Source organism: Galeopterus variegatus, unplaced genomic scaffold (assembly GCF_000696425.1).
Source record: "Galeopterus variegatus unplaced genomic scaffold, G_variegatus-3.0.2 Scaffold12179, whole genome shotgun sequence".
Lineage (NCBI taxonomy): Eukaryota > Metazoa > Chordata > Mammalia > Dermoptera > Cynocephalidae > Galeopterus > Galeopterus variegatus.
Genome location: NW_007738290.1, coordinates 5,359 through 20,474, shown reverse-complemented (window position 1 = coordinate 20,474; position 15,116 = coordinate 5,359). Strand labels below are relative to the sequence as shown.

Sequence of the window (15,116 nt, the reverse complement as noted above, 5' to 3'; positions counted from 1 at the left end):
TCACAGGACCAAGCCCATCAAGAATATCTGTTGAACTAAATTGAATTGATCCTTTATCTCTTTGAATCGGGTTCAGAAGAGATTCCCATACTGCCAAGAGCTTATCTAACACCGGAACGCAGTACAAAGAGGAGAAGGGAACGTGATATGCTGATACCCTTCTGAACACAGGCCACATGGTAATCAATTCAACTAGGGTAGAGAAGGGCTGACTACCTGACTTTCTGCTTTTAAAAGTTTGACAGTTCCGAATAAGAGCTTATGACTATGGGGTATCCTTCTAAGGCAGTGGTTCTCAACCAGGAGTGGTTTTTCCCACCAGGGACATTTGGCAATGTCTGGAGATATTTTTGGTTGTCACAACTAGGAGAAGAGGGATGTGTATCCAGTAGGTGGAGGCCAGGGATGCTGGTAAAAATCCTACAATGCACAGGACAGTCCCACACAACAAAGGATTATCCACCAAAATGTCAGTAGTGCTGCTGTTGAGAAACCTTGATCCTTGAGTTAGGTGACTGTGTATCAGTTAGCTTATAGTCCAAAAGCTGCATTCTCAACTGCCTGAAAAATGAATGCTTTGCCCATCAAGGGTTTGGTCAAGAGAAGATAGACAGTTCCATGCAAACCCTGCATTGCAGTTCTTCTAAAAAATCCAAATAAGGACCAGTTACAAATCACTTTGGAGTATGAAGAATAGCACAATAATTATGAACCAAACACTTAGCAGAATCAAGAAAAGAACTTAACTCCTACTCTTCCTCTGGACCAGTACTATCTAACAAAATACAACATGAGCCACAAATGCAAGCAACATACATCACTGTGAAATTCCCATTTAGCTCTATAAAGAAAGTAAAAAGAAGCAGGTGACATTGAGTTTAATAATAGTTTAACTCAATATATCCAAAATACTGTCATTTTAACATATAATCAAATATAAAAATTATTAATGAAAAAAAATTCTTTTTTCCATAGTAAATCTTCAAAATCTACTATGTCTTTTATAGTTATAGCACATCTCAATTTGCATTTCAAGTTCTCAATAGCCAAATGTGGCTACTCTATTGGACAGCACAGATCTAGACCTGTGGTAAGAATCACCAAAGATTCTCATTAAAAATGCAGAATTTGGGCATTTTGTTAAATTTTGACTCAGCATGTCTGGAATGGGGGCCAGGAGTCCACATTTTTAACATTTGCCCAGATGATTCTTATACAGTTGGTCTATGGACCACATGCTAAAAAACAATGATTTGCTGTAGACCACTGACTCAATTGAGAGACGGTGTATGCCTCTTGGTCCCTCATAGTCCAGCCTGAAGCCATGTTACATAGGATTAGTATTAAGAAATAAGAGGTATCATAGCTATAGAAGATACAGGGGAGAAGTTAGTTTTTGTTTTGCAAGGAGGTAATGAAGAATTCCTCCCATAAGAGAATCCTGTATTCAGTTGCACAAATCCCTAGGAAAACAAAATTTTCCTTCATCACTTATCATCGGGCTATTTCTGCATTTATTTTTGAAAACTTAAATCAATACACCTATAAGTAATGTTTTCCTGTTTTTAAGGAGTTTTACTTCCTTAATCATCTGTAAATATACTGAGGGAGACTCAGTGTAGTATAGCACAGTACTTTCAAGTAGGAAGTAACAGTCTTGTGATTCAAAATGCCACTGAACCATACTCAAATGAATACAATTCTTTCTGGTTTTCATGCCATAGGTAATACTGTCTGAAGTGACTGTACGACTGCTACTGTATCCTTACATCTGCTATTTCCTCATCTCCAATTTCAACTCAATAATACATAAACTCATAATAAGTGAATTCACTTCCATAAGCACAAAACTGCCCTTCTCAAGAGCAATGAGAAAGAAGAATTGTGCTAAAAATAAGTCTCAGCACTCTCTGTCATCTCACCTGTATCCATCATCAAGACCACTTTGTTCACAAGGAAATGATTTTCGAGAGAAGGTCCATGTGCATCTGATTTGTGGGTATGCTTTAAACTTGACAGAAAAACAGAACTCTTCATATTGGTCAATTTCATAATCTTCCCTTGAATTGGTAGCATTTATAAATCCCTTTTCTGAAAAAAAAAAGCATTATAAATTAGATAATGAGATTCATATGGAAATGTACTGACATGATAAAATAAATTTTTATTCATCAATTTAATGCAAGAAAATGCAGATGTTGGCAAGCTGCAGGTTGGTTTTGATAGGCCAAGAAGAAATATAGGAGTCCTTTCCCCAGCTCTGAGCCTGAGCTCATAATCTTTTGTAGTTAAGATTCCTTTAAGAATGGGATATAAATAATTGACTCTCTTCCCAAAGAAATGTAGAAATAAACCTATGGATTTTGCAGACAATTTCAAAAGGTTGAAGGGCTCCCCTACTCGTGGCTAACCACATACACACTAGGAGCCCCTGACAAAATCTGGAAACGCTTGCTCTCAGCCAGAACAACTCTCTCAGTGATGAGTCCCACATAAGATAATCTCAAGGCACAAATGAAAGCAATCTGGCTGGCAATATTCACAAGGCTTTCTCATGGAATACTTTCTTACCAGTTTGCTAAGAGAATCACTGCGTTTCTTAGCATTTTCATTATGGCTGAAGGCTATGGCCTAATCTGAGATTACTTCAATGTGGTTATTTTCAAATCCCACTTAGCCCACCCAAATTTCAATGCATCTAAGTGCTTGTACAGTTAGAATAACTCGGTTCCTTTTTCAGCTTTTTGATAGTAACATTATATTGAAATTGGAGTTTGGATTACATACCTCACATTCCACACTAAAGCAACTAAAAATATGAATAAAGAGGTGTGAGCAGCCTGCATTACCTAGGATGGTAACCAAAGCGGACTGACTGGGATGCTTTGAGGAGGAACAAGTGTAATATCCAGCGTCATTTCTTCCCACTGATGATACAAAAGCAAACAGAATCCGTATCATAGTTCTGTTTGTTGAATAGGTACTCATCTCAAAGTAGCTGCCCTAGGTTTTAATAAAACAGAGTTTGAATTTAATGTTTTCAACCTGTGCTATTAGTTCATCCTTCATTTTCAGAATATAAACTTGTCATATTACCTCCTTGAGGGCTTTGTTTTCTAATTCCCAGCTCAGCCCAAACCTATGGTTCACATGAACAGCTTTGCACCTTATCCACAAGGGTTCCCCCACTTTAAGATATAATTGTGGCTGTGTGGTCTGAGGAGTTTGATTTAGATCTAGAAGATGAAAACATACCAAGTAAGGGGGAAAAAAGTGACTTTTTTTCTTCATCACGAAATGTATCCTGAAAATTGTGAAGAACAAAGATTTTATCATCATCTCAAATGTTACTAACCACATCAATAAAAGAATCTTTTAGAGATTGGCTACTCTTCTATGAAGAAAATAACATTTACAGAATCCATAATATTACATTTAAAGTGGTATAAAGGCACTACAGAATTTCTGAAGCTGAATAATTACCTAAGCAGTTACTGTTAGTCCCAGATAGTTAGTTTCTAAGGAATAGTCACTGAAAATAACAGCACATGATATTGTAGTGTTACCTATTGTGAACAGCCTGGTACATTCCCTGCCCAGTTCATTTCTTGCACAGCACCTTATGTCTGCTCCAAATAATTCATGAAGTACCTTTTCCTCCTTCTTAACAACAGCTGGACTTTCTTCTTTACAGCTACAATTAGGAAATAAACACCATTGACAAGACATGTTTTAAAATTACAAACGAATGTTCAGGAGAAGAACAGAGTTAAAAGTTCTAGAGCCCATTTCAAGAGAACAAAGGAAAGAGTCGGTCAAAAGGTAAACAAACCCAAAGGTTTGGTTTCAGCAAAGGGTTCCTAAGGGAACTGGCTAGTAATTCATTATCTCAACTAATTAGCATAACACTAGAGAGAATTACATAACAAGACAGTTTAACATTTTTTGTGTTTGGTGACCTCTTTTGTTGTTGTCATTTAAAAACCGGGAAAGAAAGGAAGAATGGAGAAAGAAGACAGAAAGAGAAAAAAAAGAGAGGAGAGAAGTAGGAAGGGGTTTCATGCAGCTTGACCTGGAGGGCATCTTCTTCCCCCAAGCACAGAAGCAGACACCCAGTGAGAGGGAGTGAAGCTGAAGCTGCAAAAGTCACCCGAGTTCCCACAGCAAACGGAGGAGGAAAGCCGAGGTGTCCCACCCCCTCCTCCCACCTCAGCAGAAAGTGGACATTGGATTCCAGTGACAGTCTCCCTAGCTGTTCCTTCCCCGCAGGCGGGTCATGGATTGGGGTCTGTGTAGAGACACCCACTCCTCTTTATTACTTTAGCCAAATGTATTCGTTTCTTTGTCTAGGGATCCTTCCAGGCGTCATTTTTTTCTTATTACAAGACAACAATAATTGAGTTCACTGTAGAAATTTTGGAAAATACAGAAAAACCCAAAGAAAAGAACCTTAAATTATCCATATTTCTACCACCCCAAGATAACAGCTGTTAATATTTTGGTGTGTTATCTTTCCAATCTTTTTTCTTCCATGCACACGTTACACATATTTCTACAGGTAACCTCTTTTTCTTCTAAAATTTGAAATAACATTCATATCATTTGGTAACCTGGTTTTTACTTTTTCTCCTTCTGTTTAGTCCCATTTTAAATAAAAGTTGTTAAGTAAATTTTAATTAGTTCCAACTGCATGTTGTGAGAACTTAGCGATGGCACATATGAAAAAGAAAAGTAAACATTTATACGATGCTCACTACCTGTTAGGCACTGTTCTGTGTGCTGGACATATATCAGTTCATTGAATCATACTAACGATCCTACAGGGTGAGTACTTGTTACCTGATGAGGTACAGGGGTTAATTAACGTGTCCAAGGCCACACAGCCGGTAAGCAAATCAGGGGTCAAACCCAGACTAGCTGGCTCTACATTCTATATCCTTAAACAATCATATTAAGCTGCTTTTTTTCAGAATAAGCAGAATAATCACAAATTAAACATTTAGCCACAGGAAATTTCTTACTTATAAAGGAATTATACTTTAAAATCCATCTTTCTTTTTTCCCCAGATGCTCAAGCAGCCAACAATCCCGTAACTTAAAAGGGCTTTTTGCTGTGTAGTTGTAATGCCCCAGGGAGGACGCTGCAGGTGACCTGAGGAGTTCTAAAAGGCCCCTTTACTAAAAAATCACCCGTCACCCTTCCTGTGAAGCCCATACTAGTCATTCTTTAAGTTCAAGGAGCCAATGTTTCCTGTTTAAATGAGGTTAAATTAGATTTTACTTACAGTCTAATGCCAACTAAATTGGGAAAAGACCGAAAAAATAAAATAATAACAGCAGTTATCGTTGTACACGTCATACCTTTCGCCTTGTGAATCGCAAAGCAGCCATTCCACAATTGGTTCTGGAACACTCTCGGATATGCAGACCAGGGCATCCTGGTTTTCCATTTTTTTAAAGTAAGGTCTTCGTAATGTGTAAAGCAGTGTATCTAAAGCATCGAAAATTATTAACATTTTAATATTTTAGAAATAACTGTCTTAGCAACCCTGTCAAAAAATAATTCTACATCACTAAGAAAAGTTCATAGTTAATACCACAGCAGTGTCTTCTGCTCCCCCCACCCAGCCAATATACGAACTCTGGCTGCCACAACAACTTTAACACGTATCCTCTTGGTCAATTTCTTAGGGTATTTTACACACCCACAGATAACTAAAGTACAGGGAGTGAGGCCATGTGAAAATACACATATGTATAAGAAAAAGAAAATTAACAATAACATATAGCTTAAAGCCCTTCCTTATTTAACATATAGTTTAAAACTCAACATTCCCATAATTTTATCTTGAACTAGGCAGAAATATACTAAAATTTAGAAATGCAGAAATACAGTAGGATGGAGTTAGAACTGGAACAGAATTTAGAGGTTAAGTTGAGCCTCCCATCCACACTGGACCATCACACACACACACACGCACGCACATGCACACACACACGCAGACATGCTTGCTCTCTCCCCCCCCTTCCCCATCCTTCACTTCCAACTGTGATTAACATATAGACTTTCCACTTCTGCCTGGACATCTCTAGGGACTGGAGTTCACTACATCCCAGGGCAAATCATTCCAATTTTTTGGAAACTCTTTTTTAAAGAAAGTTTCCGTATACTGAATTCCAATCTCCCTCCTTATAATAAATTTAGTTTTAAAATATTATGTATTGTTTGATATATACATATGAAAGAATATATGAAGTATAAATTTTGAATTATAATAGTAAGAACAATTACCCATGGCCCACTATTCAACTTAATAACTGGAATGTACTTTTTAATACATTTTTGTGCTTCTCACCATCTCTCAACCATAGGTAACCTTTATCGTGAATTTTGTGTTTATCATTCTTGCACTTTTAAAAATTGTTTTACCACACAGATGGGTGTCTCTAAACAATATACTGATTTGTTAAGTTTTTAAGCTTCAAAATATGGTATCACAAAATATGTAGATTCCACAGCTTCATTTTTCATCCAACCTTATGTTAAAGTTTCATGCATGGTTTTGCACATAGCTATACTTCATTTAGTTTTTACTACTACATAGTATTTCATTGGCAAATATATCACAATCTATTTTTTCATATTCTTGCAGTGGACATTTGGGTTGTTCCCATTTTTTGTATTATCAACCAAAGTGCTATGAACATTCCATTCATTTCTGCTGAGGCACGTGTGTAACTGTTTCTTTAATAATGCACATAAGAATGGAAATGCAGGTTTACATGGCATGAGCATGTTCAGCTTTACACAAAATGACACTTTGTTTTCCAGAGAGGTTACACTAACTTACACTTACACAGCAGGATATGGGAGTGCCTACTGCTCTATATACTTACTTACCAAGACTTAATTTCAACAATCTAGTGGGTATAAAATATCTTACTAGAGTCTTAATTTGATCTCTCAATTTCTATCTTAACATATATTAACATAATTAATTGGTAGGCCATTAGGCTGAGAAGGTTCCCCCACCTTGAATTCCTACGTAAGCAAACCCAAATCCAACTCAGTGTAAGCAATAAAATGAAACTTTTTTTTTTTTTTTTTTTTTTTAAAGATGACTGGTAAGGGGATTTTAACCCTTGACCTGGTGTCAGCACCGCACTCTCCCAAGCGAGCCACAGGCTGGCCCAATAAAATGAAACTTACACTTGACCAATCAGAAACTGCCAACTAACCTCTAACTAGAGACTACCAAACAAAAACTGCCAACTAACTTCTAACTAGGGACTTTACATTTTAGCCAATCAAATATTTTATTTGTCTTGCTTCTGCAAACACCTTATAAAAGTTTTTCCCTCACATACCCTTGGTAGAGCCCAACTGCACTGCTTGTCATCTGGCACTGCCTGATTCATGAATCACTGTCTGCTTGAATAACCTCTAAAATTCTAATGTGCATAAAACTTTAATGTGCCTAATTTCATCTTTTAACATGTGTTTATTGACCATCTAGATTTTATATTATGAAAATGCAATGCCCACTCATGTCTTTTGCTCATTTTTCTACTGGGTTTTTGTTTAGTTTAGTTTACTTATTATTGATTTATAGAAGCTCTTTATATATTACAACTGTTAATACTTTGTTGATTGTGAACTGCAAGTATCTTTTCCCATTTTGTGGTGCTTTCTACCTTTTCTCCCTGTAATTTTGAAACATTGGTCCCAGTTCTGCTTTCTAGAGCAATTTTTTTGAAAGTCTAGCTTTGTTTCCACATGGAAATCCTTCCAATATTTAAAATCAAAAACTGAGGTCAAGGTAAATAATTACCATCCAAGGTACTTTAACTAGTTAGGCCAGGTTTCCTTACTCAAATCACAGAAGAATTTCATCTGCATTACACTGCAATCAACCTTCTCTCCTCAAAGTATTTCCTTCTCCATGTGAAACATTCCCAATTCCTTCAGCTCTCCTAATTTAAAGAATTCCAAGTTCTTCACTTTCTAGCTAGCTCTATTTTGTCAACGTTCATCTGAAAAAAATGTATAATTAAAAATAATAATCTTGTACTCGTTTTCTTAATCAAGATATTATATTTTCATGAACACCGCCACGGTTCAAACTCACTTTTTTAGCAACCACGCCACACTGTTGGTTAATACTGAGCTTGTAGTTGACTAAACCCTTTTCCCTGACTCTCTAAACCCTTTCACACTGACTGTTGTCAAGTCTCTCCCATCTCTTTTTTGAACTTCAGCACCCAGCAAAATACTGCAAACATGTTACAATTTACTTGAATGATTGTTATTATATTTTTACATGGTAAATCTTAAGTGAAAGGAAGGTACCCTAAATGTGAGGGTACTTCAAAAAGTTTGTGGAAAGATAAAATTAAAAGATAATACAAATCTTTCCATGAAATTTTTGAAGTACATTTATGTAACAGAGACACAGCAGATGCCCACTTCTCTTATACAACTATACATACTTGGCAAAAAAGAGAGAGAAAGAAAGATCAAGAGAGAGGAAGAGAGAGAGCAAGAAATCTCTTATTCTCTTCCAACCTAGAGCACATACTTAACTGTCCCACAGAGTGGAGTGAGAGACTGGGAAGGGGACAAGGAACAAGACCAAAACCAAAGAGCAGCTAAAAGTAACTCTCGAATTTTGAGCTTCCAGGTCTTTGGACCTACTGATTTCAGAGTAATTGAAGGGTTTTCCAGAATAAATTTTGACAAATTTTGACTTCGCCCGATTTTTGCCTTACAGACTGACTTTAGAACTTAATACCCCACCCTCAATCCCAGTAAGATGACATGTCTGTTTTAGCTTTGACTGCAAGACCACACACTCTCACACAACACCCAGTGTTGAGTAGTGTAGAGAGTGCAGACCTGGCTTAAATCAGCCTCTACCTGTGCCCATGACTGCACCTCTCAAACAGTCTGTTGCTCATCTACGTTAGTGCAGGTGTGTTGCAAGCATCTGAGGTGATGCATGAAGAACACCTTCGGCAAAAGATGGCTGAGGCACCCCGTGGCTGGACACCCACATACCACACACCTTGGCTGGGTGCATTTGAGTCACTGACAAGGAAGAGGGAGCCTGGCAAGTTGTACCAATGCATAGCCTGAGAACCTAATTTAAAGCAGCATAAGCCCAGAGTTTGTGGAGCACTGCCCTTGCCCCCAAAAGCATGGGGAACTAAGTGAAAGCAGCTCTTTTAGTGCTTATTAGTCAGGTAAGCTAAAGCAGTATGTTCAGTGTGCACAGCACTGCCTCTGTGCAAGTGGGGACGAAGCAAAGAGAAGCTGCAAAGCATCTGCAGGGGGTGACTGCCAACTGCACTGCTGCCTCCCTTGGTAGGACCATGCGGATTGTTCCTTATAGCCCACGTGTGGTCTGACATTTGTATAGACCTGTGTTGTCTAATACAGTAGCTGCAAGCTACATGTGGCTATTTAAATTCAACTTTTAACTCATTAAAATTAAAATTAAAACTTTGGTTCCTCAGTCACACAAGCCACATTTCAAGTGTTCAATAGCCATGTGTGGCCAGCAGCTACTGTACTGGACAGAGAAGATAAAGAACATTTTCATCATCTCAAAAGTTCTATGGGATCGCACTGAGACCTTATAATCCTGTGAGGTATATATTTTTATCCTCATTTTACAGATAAGGAAATTGAGGCTCAGAGAGATTATGTGACCTGCCAAAGGTGGAAGTACAGAACCAGAATTAGAACCCAGGTTTTCTGATTCCACATTCAAATTGTTTTCCATTTCTTCCCTGTCAGCCATCTGTTACTGGAAAAGTGGGGGACCTGAATAGAGGATGGCCCAGGTTCAAAATAGCATTCTCATTCTGAGTCCACAGGACATGCCAGAGGTTCTCACTAGGTTATACAGATGGTTGAAGCGAATTCAATCAATTCAACTACATATTGAGGGAAACCTGAGTGCTGTGACTAGAGCAGCTGGTCACAAGCTAACGAGTTCTAAACCACTCCTGTGGAATACTGTGAATACCTAGTAGAGCTGGACTTACTTCTTATACTCACTGTAAACAATATTGTGTAATTGGCAGCTTCACTCTGAATAAAAAGTAGGTATTCTCCAGCTTGGGTTTCTGTCATTTTCAGAATGACCATGGAGACAACTCCTCTGCAAAACAGGAAAGAGAACTGGTCATTTTGGAAAATGTGTGAAACTAAAAACATAAAATTTCATACTGACTCAGAAGGTGGTTTGGTGGCTCCCGCATTCCCTGATGGTGGCACGGACGGCTGCTCTGTAGAGGACATGGATGTGCCCAACACGTGGCCTGAGCATTGTTAGTCTGACCTTGACTTTTAACGGGTCCCTCCCTTGAGAGTGAGTCAGCTCCATTCTAGCGCCATCATCTCGTGTTCTCCGAGCCCCTAAGAGGGAAACTCCCATCCGAAACATGCACAGCCTTACTGGGCCACCCCTTGGTAGTGGCATTCCATTCCCTTCCATTAACTAAGCACCCTCCATGATCGTATGTGTCCAGTCACCTGGTCACCAGCTTCAGTTTCCCATTCGCAGAACCAGATCAATGTATAAGTGAGATACACTGTCTCTCTAAGTGAAAGAATTCAAGCAAAATCTGACAGAAGGCATTGTCCTTTGAGGTAATAATTACACTAAATATCACACAGATGTAAGGAGAAAGGGGTCTCAATGTTAGTATTTTAAACTTTTCAGATAATTGGTAGAAATAAATTTGGCTAGGAGCATTCTCTTCAAGGAGACAACTTTGATGTGTGTTTGGTGATACCCACTCTCATCATTACAGCTAGAAGTACTCTCTAGCAGTTTATGGAGTGGTGTTGGATTTCATTTTACACTTTCTGACCCTAGACCCTTACTGATCAAAGTGTGGTCATTCTTCAACAGTGTTAGTGTAGCTGGGAGTTAACAAAGATACAGAACCTCAGGCCCCACTCGGACCTACTAAATCAGGATCTGCATTTTAACAAGATCCCCAGGCAATCCAGATGCATGTTGTATTCGAGAAGCCCTGCTTTAGAGCATCAAGGAGCATGCTCTGGAGCACACGTGCTTGTGTTCACATAGACAGCAAATCACTAGGGTGTGTGTTTGATTTGCTTCTGCAGATCTGTTCTGGTGATGTGCTTTCTTTCTCAAAACCATTCGCTCTCCTAGTGTCATTTGTGAAATCTTGAAAGCTTAGGTGTTCAATCTTTCCGCCTATAAGTCACAGTCCAGATATAAATTTCTATCATTCTCTACTGTGAAAAAGTCACTGAAAATGTTTTGGTAACTAACCCGTATGAGAACCATGACTTTGGCTAACAAACTGGACTTCCTGTCCTAGAGCAACAAAGGCGGCATCTACGGAGTGAAGAGAATCCTACTTCTCTGTTTTTTGGTCTCAATCCAGTGAGAACTGTTGTGGCATAAAATCTTAATAAGATTTCCAGAACATTTCCTTAAGCCAAAATTCTTAAGAGAATAGAGCTTTGGATTAACCCCAAGATAAAAGTAATTGAAAAACAGAAATAATACAGTCTCAGAAGAGGAAAGGAAAATGAACGTGATCCAAGGTTTAGAACTAAACTTCAGAATTATACCCACTGTCCCAAAAATTACTGAAGAGTTTCTTTGACCTTAAAGAACAAATGCAAATAATTGATACAAGACTGTCACAGAGATGTTCTCCAATACTTCAGTTAGGGAGCATGACACCCCTTTCAGGCTATTTGGGGAGCATTTACTGCATTGTTCCTGGAAAGACAATGCCTTCTCTACAGCCATGGGGCACCAGACATCCCCAAGAACTAAAAAAAAAAAAAAAGGCAGCCTTAGAACTACTCAGTGGCCATTTAAATGGCCTGTGTCTTTTGCCCTATCTGGTTTCAGCAAGAGGACAAGGACAGCAGGGGGCAGCAAGTGGCATAGAGTTAGACAGAGGTTTGGACATTATCCAAGCATCTAGGCTAAGATATTTTTCTGCATAATGAGACCAGTGTTCCTTACATTGTCAGTCAATGTCTTCCCAAAATATTTTGTGGATATCACATACTACTGTAATTCTGCTTATCATGTTTTGAAACAAAATAGATAAAACCAAATGTTCTTTCCTGAAGCATTGCCCAGAGAGAAATTTTTTTCTACTTAAAATAGAATGAAATGAAAACTTTCTAACTTTATCTTTAACAAGATATCCAGTTAAAGAAAAAAGATACTTCAAAAATCACAAATAGACTTCCGGTCAAGATGGCAGAAGAGAAGGTCCCCAGTGTCACTCTCTCCCACAAATCAACCAATTTACAACTATAAAAAAGCAACAATAGCCAAGCTGGGGCCACTAGAGCTCAGGGGAAGAGGAGGAGAGACCTACCGGGTGCATGAAGGTGAGAGAAGCCATGATGAGAGAAAGAAAAAATTGCTCCAACCATTTTGAATCCCAGCCACTTCCAGGCTGGAGCTGCTGAGCACATGGAGCAGGAGCTGGCAAAAGCCGCAGCTTGCCCTTCGGATGAAGTTGCATGGAGGCGGCAACAGGAGAAGAGAGCCTGGTGGCCCCCAGGTCAGCAAGACCACTAATAGGGTTCCCGTGGACCCATATAGGAGTGAGAAGCCACAACAACTAAAAAAAAGGAGCCACTCAGAGGCCAGTGAGTCATCGCAAGGGACTGGCACATGGCCTGTTCCATGGGAAGTGTTTGGAGCATGGGTGGTGGGGGAGATGGGTCCACCAGGGGAACATTGGGGCACAGCAAGGACCGCTGATCTGTACCCCAATCAGCATAGGACCACTCAGAGGAGACTGGTCAGGAATGCAGAATAGCACGGGATGAAGTTTGATGAAAAAACTCAGTCCCAGACCAGAGTTTCTACACAACCCGGGTGCACCAGATCTCCCAAGAGCCAGAAGTACCTATAAAGTCAACCATTAAAACCTGAGCTGCACAAAAGGCCTTTCCTAGGGAATTGGCAGCAAAGCAGCAATTTAGCTCAACCACAGGCTCAAGTACTGGCCCCCACAGGAAGTTCCCCCATTTTAGAAGTAAGCAAAGGACAACAAATTAGTTCCAGTGCAGAGTTTAAGTGGTGGGAACAGCAAATAATCAAACACAAAACTGAAAGAAAAAACAAAGTACCCACAACCAGACACAAAGTTTGATATTAACTAGTAAAGGTCTCACTTCACCAAAGAACACCTATAACACCTAGAAAGACTGGAAGTCCCCTGGGCTACCAAGCCAGAAAGGCGGGAGGGCCGGGGGCCTCAGCCATGCCCCCTGACACCAGCAACCAGTCCTGAGGGTGGGGGCCTCAGGCCTCAGTCACACCCCCCCGACATGCACAACTCCCCCAGCGATGACCACTGAGCCACTGCAGGAAGTGCCCCAGGCTCCCCAAAGCCAGTGCAGCAGGGAGCTGAGGGCCTCAGCCACACCCCCCAACACCCACAACCAGACCAGAGATGACCACTGAGCCGCAGCAAGGATGCCCTGGGTTCCCAAGCTTGGGTGGGGGCGGGGCGAGGGCTTTTGCCACACCCCCCTGACATCTGCACCCAGCCCACCAATGACCTAGCCACCACTGGAAGCCCCCTGATCTCCCCTGTGGGAATGAAGGGGGTGCCAAGGACCTCAATCCCACCCCTCCTCCTCCCTCCTTCCATCCCATTTCCTTCCCCTTTCTCCTCTCCCCCTCCCTCCCAACTGCTCTGCAACAACATCATAGAATGTAAAAAATAATATTAATTTTAAAAATCCCAAATATTCTTTTCAATATTTGTTTTACATTTTGCCAGCCTCTCTCTCTCTCTCTCTCTTTTTATATATACAATTTTTTTCTTTTTCTTTTTTTTTGTTTTAACCCTGAGCAGGGTTAATAATAATTGTGTGCTCTGTGTGTGTGTGTGTGTGTGTGTGTGTATACGTATAATAATAATAATTGCTATATATAAAATATATAATAATATAATAACAATTATATATATTATTATTTTAAATTAATAGAATTTATTTTTTAGAGCAGTTTTAGATTTACAGAAAAGTTGAGCAGAAAGTATAGGGAAATCTCATAAACACTCTTCCCTCCACACAGTTTCCCCTATTATTACCATTTTACATAGGTATGGTATGTTTGTTACAATCTGTGAACTAATATTAATACACTATTATTAATTAGAGTCCATGGTTTGCATCAGGGTTCACTTTTTGTGTTGTACATCCTATGGGATTTGAGTCATGTGTCCATGCCCTAACTATATTCTTGGTTTGTTATTTCAGTGGAGAGAAGAGGTATAATAAATACGGGCAGAAACTTGAAAAGGAATTCCAAATTAACCACATATTATGCAAGAAAGTATTCCTCTAAAAATCCAGGTGGCTGCACATCGCCCCTCTTACCTGTTTTGTAAATCAAAGTGAGGCTGGCAATTCAGGGAGCTGTGTTTAAAGACCCAGAGACAGGAGATGTTCCCTGGGATGCTGACCAGCACCTGCAGTGTGACAGACGCAGATGCGTCCACTTCCACAGCCGCAGCTTCATACACTGCCCTGGCACTCTCAGGTCTCAGCACGCACCCAAGGTCTTCTGGGGATTCTGACACCTACGTAGTAGATAGAACAATGTGAATTTACAAGTATTGCATGTTTATAGCATCCTCTGCTTAGCAGGAAACCTTTATCAAATACATGCACACATGACACCCTGAAACCCATTGAGAATACAGCATTGACTGAAAATCCTATAAATTTATAATTCTCTAAAGAGAAGATAAATAACTTTAGGCTGGATTTCTAAAATGTTGTACAGACTGTTATAGGTTGAATTGTTTCCCCCATCCCCAGCCCCTCAAATTCCTATGTTGAGGTCCCCAATACCTTAGAATGTAACCTTATTTGGAGATAAAATTTTTACAGAGGTATCAAGTTACAATGAAGTTATTAGGGTGGCCTTAATCCAATACGACTGGTGTCCCTATAAGAAGAGGAGTCTGGAGACAGAAACACATACAAGGTGGGCCGGCCTGGTGGTGCACTGGATAGTGCGCTGCTTGGGAAGTGCGGCGGCGCTCCCACCCGAGGGTTTGGATCCCACATACAGACC

The 15,116-nt window shown here is 39.8% G+C and overlaps 1 protein-coding gene across 1 annotated transcript in view; it reads right to left on the bottom strand.

Moving 5' to 3' along the window:
* The window catches only part of LOC103610970 (receptor-type tyrosine-protein kinase FLT3-like), a gene marked incomplete at its 5' end in the record, with an annotated part of 35,351 nt that extends 20,735 nt beyond the window's left edge, over positions 1–14,616 (bottom strand). The window contains 7 exons of the mRNA XM_008595019.1: positions 1,923–2,091; positions 2,850–3,003; positions 3,097–3,236; positions 3,567–3,694; positions 5,362–5,491; positions 10,051–10,166; positions 14,414–14,616. Coding sequence (XP_008593241.1) covers positions 1,923–2,091; positions 2,850–3,003; positions 3,097–3,236; positions 3,567–3,694; positions 5,362–5,491; positions 10,051–10,166; positions 14,414–14,616 — 1,040 coding nt within the window. The remainder of the gene's footprint in view (positions 1–1,922; positions 2,092–2,849; positions 3,004–3,096; positions 3,237–3,566; positions 3,695–5,361; positions 5,492–10,050; positions 10,167–14,413) is intronic.
* Between the last annotated feature and the right edge of the window lie 500 nt (positions 14,617–15,116).